The sequence below is a fragment of the Rutidosis leptorrhynchoides genome, chromosome 1, assembly GCF_046630445.1.
Source record: "Rutidosis leptorrhynchoides isolate AG116_Rl617_1_P2 chromosome 1, CSIRO_AGI_Rlap_v1, whole genome shotgun sequence".
Classification (NCBI taxonomy): domain Eukaryota; kingdom Viridiplantae; phylum Streptophyta; class Magnoliopsida; order Asterales; family Asteraceae; genus Rutidosis; species Rutidosis leptorrhynchoides.
The window spans coordinates 723,036,599-723,042,248 of NC_092333.1; the positions used below are offsets into that span (position 1 = coordinate 723,036,599).

The following is a 5,650-nucleotide window of genomic DNA, read 5'->3' on the forward strand; positions in this document are numbered from 1 at the left end:
AGTCTTATTCTCAACTGGTTATAATTTATAAAGTTCTATGCTTTTTCTAAGAAAAACTAAATATCATTGATTTTTTTTTTTATTTATGTAATCATTTATTTTTGAATAAATTCAGTAAAATTGATTTTAAATATAAAATTAAAATTGATACATATCAAACTCAATTTAAATTTAACAAAAACTCCTAAAGGACATTTAACTTTGAACGGAGTATGTATGATTGTATTTTTATTAAATAAAATTAAAATATACAAATACATATTTCGAAATAGACATTTTTGGGCAGTGAAGTTTACATAAATTATGTTGAATAAGTATTAACAATATATATATATATATATATATATATATATATATATATATATATATATATATATATATATATATATATATATATATATATATATATATATATATCACATTAAAAATGAGCTTTAGAAATACAGGAGAATTATCAAAACATGTTATTCAATTCTCGATCAGTATCCTCTTTGTTTGATGACAGAAGTAATCCCTCTTGAAATCTCATGAACACTACCACTTGGACCTGGAGCTCCATTTATGTTATGAAACCCCAAGCAACCAAACAACCCTGACTTGTACGGCAAGTAAGTCTTCCGTTTCATCTCTTCAGCCACTGCTCTGTTCGCCGTATAATGTATTTCGTGCGCCGATACTTTCCTCGTCATCACTCCCCTCTTACTTTCTGTACTTTTAAAACTTGAATTCTTTACGTCAATTACATGCTCTCCTTTTTTAATCCTCGAGTATTTGTTGAATTTGTTTATTTGATCTTTGCTTCTACTCGCACTCCCTTCCGATGTGCTTCGAAATAGTAACAAGTTTTTAATGTTCCATTTGTTGTACCATGTGGTGTTCTTTTGGTTGATGTTGTTTTCATCGTCTGATAAAATATCAGATATTTTGAACGTTGATGTCGTTGTCGTTGCTGTTGTTTCTCTTTGGCGTTTTGATAAGACATTTAGAGGTGGTTTTTGTGGGGAGATGGGTTTTGATAAGGGTTTGATTTTGCCACAATGGAAAAGTTCGTCTGCGGCTGAAATAGAAGGTGGTTCGGGCTGGCCTGTGAAGTGGAATGCGAAATCGTGATCGTTTTGGTTCGGTTGAAAAGCGAGTGAGTGGATCGGGCTGGTGGGTGCGCTATAGAAGAAATTTGGGAGGCGGTGAGGGGAGGATGGTGCGGTGGTGTAGGGTGTGGTGGTGGTGCTAAGTGATGGTGGTGAGTTTTGGTTCATGAGTTGTGTTTCCATGTGAAAAGATTTTGAAAGAAAGAAGAAATATGATGGTGATTGTGTGGTATAAAGAGTTTGATGTGAGCCTTAAAGTAGAGAATAGAGGACTTTTAATCAGGTTGTGCTTTTAGTTATGATGATATAATTTATTTATTTCTATTTTTATATAATTATTATATTATATATTATATTATATTATATTTATATACTGTAATTAAAAAAGAGTAAAAAGTCACAATTTATCTTGTCATTTCTATTAGTCTGTAAATCTGTATAATGTTTGGTGTTATAGAATGGGCTTGGCTAAATGGGCTTAACTTTTTTTTTTTTTTTTTTTTTGTAAAAACAGAAATAAACTGTAAATATGAGTACTATATAGAGTACTAAACACTAAGAACTTTTTGTAAAACTTTATTTTGTTTTCGTTTATTTGTTAAACGTAATTTGGAAATGATGCGTATATGAGAATTTTGATAATGATGTTATGATCATTTTGAATCTAAAAAAGTACTCTTAAATATTGGATACTCGAAATTAAATAAAAAGATGAAATGGTGTCTTTTTGGAGTAAAATGATGACATACTCATAAATGATAATAACAAATTTCATCCTCATAAATGATACTAACATACTTGGAATTGACATATGCTGCCCTTCTTTGACCAAAAATATGCAACAATTATTGGGAAAAAAAAAATGTACTCAGTATGACATTAAAGTTAAAGAATTATTCGTTGAGTGATAAAAAAATTTGAGTTAGTTCTGGGCTCGTATTTTTGAAAAAATAGGCGCGAGTTTAAATTCCGAAGGAGTTTTCTTGATCGATTCAAGAAAATATGCAACAATTTTTGATTTAATTTGTTTGTTGCTTTTCTTGATCGATTCATCATATGGCTACAGTTAATTGACTTCAACTCAATTAATTTATTTGTGTTTCAACTACGTACATTGGCTACAGTTAATTGACTTCAACTCAATTAATTTTTTGTGTCTCAACTACGTAGATTTGGAGAAGTTCTTTTTATTATCAAGTCACAACCACAAAATTATTATTGTGTGTTACTAGTGTGACAGACCATCATGACAGGCCATGCCTTTACTAGACGATTTCCTCGCTGTCAGTTATGTCGTAACACCGGGCACTATGCTTCTTCGTGTCCTGATCTCAATACTTATGCATCTCGATCTAGTAACTCTAACTTTCCGGTTTGGTATATTGATTCAGGAGCTACTGCGCACATGACTCCATCATCATCTCATCTTGACGCCGTTGCACCCTACTCAGGTAATGAGAAAGTCATGGTTGGTAATGGTAACTCAATACCGATATCACATATCGGATCTTCCCTCATATCTAACGATATTAAATTGCTAGATGTGTTTGTTGTTCCTTATATTACCAAGAATATTTTATCTATTAGCAAATTGACATCTGATAACCCTGTTGACATATTATTTAATGACCACGAGTTTGTTATTCAGAATCGTCTCACAAGGAAAATACTGAAAACTGGCCAAAGGCAAAACGATCTTTATATTTTAGAGCGTGGTCAAAAATCCTTTGTCGCAACTGTACATTCTAATAAAAAGTGTGCGTCTTACGATTTATGGCATGCCCGTTTAGGGCATATCTCTTTTGATGTGATTTCTTTATTGAATAAACGTGGTCAATTGTCGGTTACATCTTTATTGCCAACACCACGTGTATGTTCGTCATGTCAACTTTCAAAAAGCAAACGTTTGTCATTTATTAATAATGAGAAACGTGCATTACATGTTTTAGATCTTGTGCATTGTGATCTTTGGGGACCTTCGCCTGTCCCATCTACTGATGGTTACCGCTATTATGTTGTTTTTATTGATGATTACAGCAGGTTCACGTGGTTTTATCCACTCAAAACAAAATATGAATTTGTGAGCATATTTACGGTGTTTTTAACCTTTGTTCAAACACAATTTTCTCGTAAAATCAAGGTATTTCAAAGTGATGGTGGAACTGAATTTCTCAACCATAGTGTTCGGCTTTTACTCTCTCAGAATGGCACTCATCATCGTATATCGTGCCCATACACACCTGAGCAAAATGGTCGAGCCGAACGAAAACATCGGCACATTACGGAAACTGGCTTAGCTATGTTGTTTAACTCTCATGCCCCGGCTTCTCTCTGGGTTGATGCATTCAGTTCTGCAGTTTACATTATTAATCGTTTGCCATCACGTGTTATCGAGTTTAAGTCTCCATTTGAACTACTATACTTCACACAGCCGAATTATGGGAATTTTCGCACCTTTGGGTGTTGCGTTTATCCCTATTTAGGCGATTATGCTCCACACAAGTTAGCTCCTCGTAGCACGGCATGTGTATTTATTGGTTACAGTACACAATATAAGGGCTATCGTTGTCTCGATGTCACCTCAGGTCGTGTGTTTATTACACGCCATGCTCACTTTGATGAAGCTCAGTTTCCGTATCTGGGAAAGTTACCTTCGGTGGATCTAGCCTCACTTTTTTTTTCTTCATATAATGATTATATATCACTCTCTCCTTCTGCTCAAGATAGGGATGTCTCTTCTGCTTCATCACACGATATATCTGAACCACATGTAGACTCCACCACACCTCATCCGTGTGCAATGTGTGATGAGCCGCCATATAATACTATGGATATCACTTCTACGTCTTCTACATCAACCTCAACAATTGCACCTACGGTTACTACTTCTGGTGCACCGACGGTTACTACTTCCAGTGCACCTACTATTACTACTTCTAGTGCACCCACGACTTCCATTCCAAGTGTATCAGGTCATCCCATGACAACTCGATCTAAGGCAGGTATATTCAAACAACGACATCGACTTGATCTTGCATTTCTTCAGCCTACTAAATTACATCAGGCTCTTCTTGCTTCTCGTAAACCACGTGGTTTTAAAACTGCAGTTAAAGATCCCACTTGGTTTTAAGCAATGAAATATGAAATGCATGCTTTGAAGGTTAATAATACGTGGGAACTTGTCCCACGTCCTCCCCACACAAATGTTGTTGGCTCAAAATGGGTGTTCCGTACAAAGTATCTTTCTGATGGTTCCATTGATCGCTACAAAGCACGACTTGTTGCCCAAGGCTTTACTCAGATACCGGGACTAGACTATTCTTTTAGTTTTAGTACGGTAGTCAAGGCTTCAACGGTTCGTATTTTTATTTCACTTGCTGTTCTTAATAAATGGCCGTTGCATTAACTTGACGTAAAGAATTCTTTTCTTAATGGCCACTTAAATGAAACTATCCATATGGAACAACCTCCTGGGTTCGTCGATCTGAAACATCCAACTCATGTGTGCAGGCTCAAACGTGCCTTATATGGTCTTAAACAAGCTCCACGTGCTTGGTTTCAACGTCTTAGCATGTTTCTCACACAACTTGGATTTGTATATAGCCGTGCCGATCCTTCTCTTTTTGTCTACAAGAGCAACAATTGCTTGCTTTATCTTCTTGTGTATGTGGATGATATCATCATCACAAGAAATCATTCGGCTACTATTACCCGTTTTATTTCTCGACTTCACAAATAGTTTGCCATCAAGGATCTTGGTCGTCTTAACTATTTTTTGGGACTAGAAGTTACGTATACTACTACATGCTTGTTCCTTAGCCAAACAAAGTATGCACATGATATATTAATGCGTGCTGACTTACTTGACTCGAAAGCTGCATGTACACCTCTTGCTACTGCCGAACTATTTACTTCTAAGGGTTCTTTTTTTGCGAATCTGACACATTATCGTTCTCTTGTTGGTGCACTTCAATATCTCACTATTACTCGGCCGGATATTTTGTATGCAGTAAAACAAGTTAGTCAGTTTCTCTAGTCACCTACGGTTGATCATTTTCAAGCAGTTAAGAGGATTTTGCGATATGTCAAAGGCACTGTTAACTATGGGCTTTCTTTCTTTCATTCGAATGTACCTACAATTCTCGGATATTCTGATGCCGACTGGGCTCGCTGTATCGAGACGCATCGCTCTACTTACGGCTATTCTATATTCCTTGGGGGAAATCTTGTGTCCTGGAGTGCGAAGAAACAACCTACTGTTGCCCGCTCAAGTTGTGAGTCTGAATACCGTGCCTTGGCTAACACCGCTGCTGAAATCGTCTGGATCACTCATATTTTGCGTGAGCTTTACGTTCTTCCCCCATCTCGACCAACTATTTTGTGTGATAACAAAAGTGTTCTCTTCTTGAGTCAGAATCCTGTCTCGCACAAACTCGCCAAACACATTGATATTGATTATCATTTTGTTCGTGAACTTGTTTCATCCGGGAAGTTAGTAACCAAGTTCGTGCCCACTACTCTTCAACTTGCCGACATCTTTACCAAGAGTCTTGCTAAGCTGA

At 36.1% G+C, this 5,650-nt stretch overlaps 1 protein-coding gene across 1 annotated transcript; it reads right to left on the reverse strand.

Annotated features, from left to right (window-relative positions):
- Positions 1-413: 413 nt before the first annotated feature.
- LOC139886311 (uncharacterized) lies at positions 414-1,331 on the reverse strand. Its single transcript, XM_071870078.1, has one exon. The coding sequence runs from the start codon at positions 1,269-1,271 to the stop codon at positions 480-482; it is 792 nt and encodes a 263-aa protein (XP_071726179.1). The 5' UTR covers positions 1,272-1,331; the 3' UTR covers positions 414-479.
- Between the last annotated feature and the right edge of the window lie 4,319 nt (positions 1,332-5,650).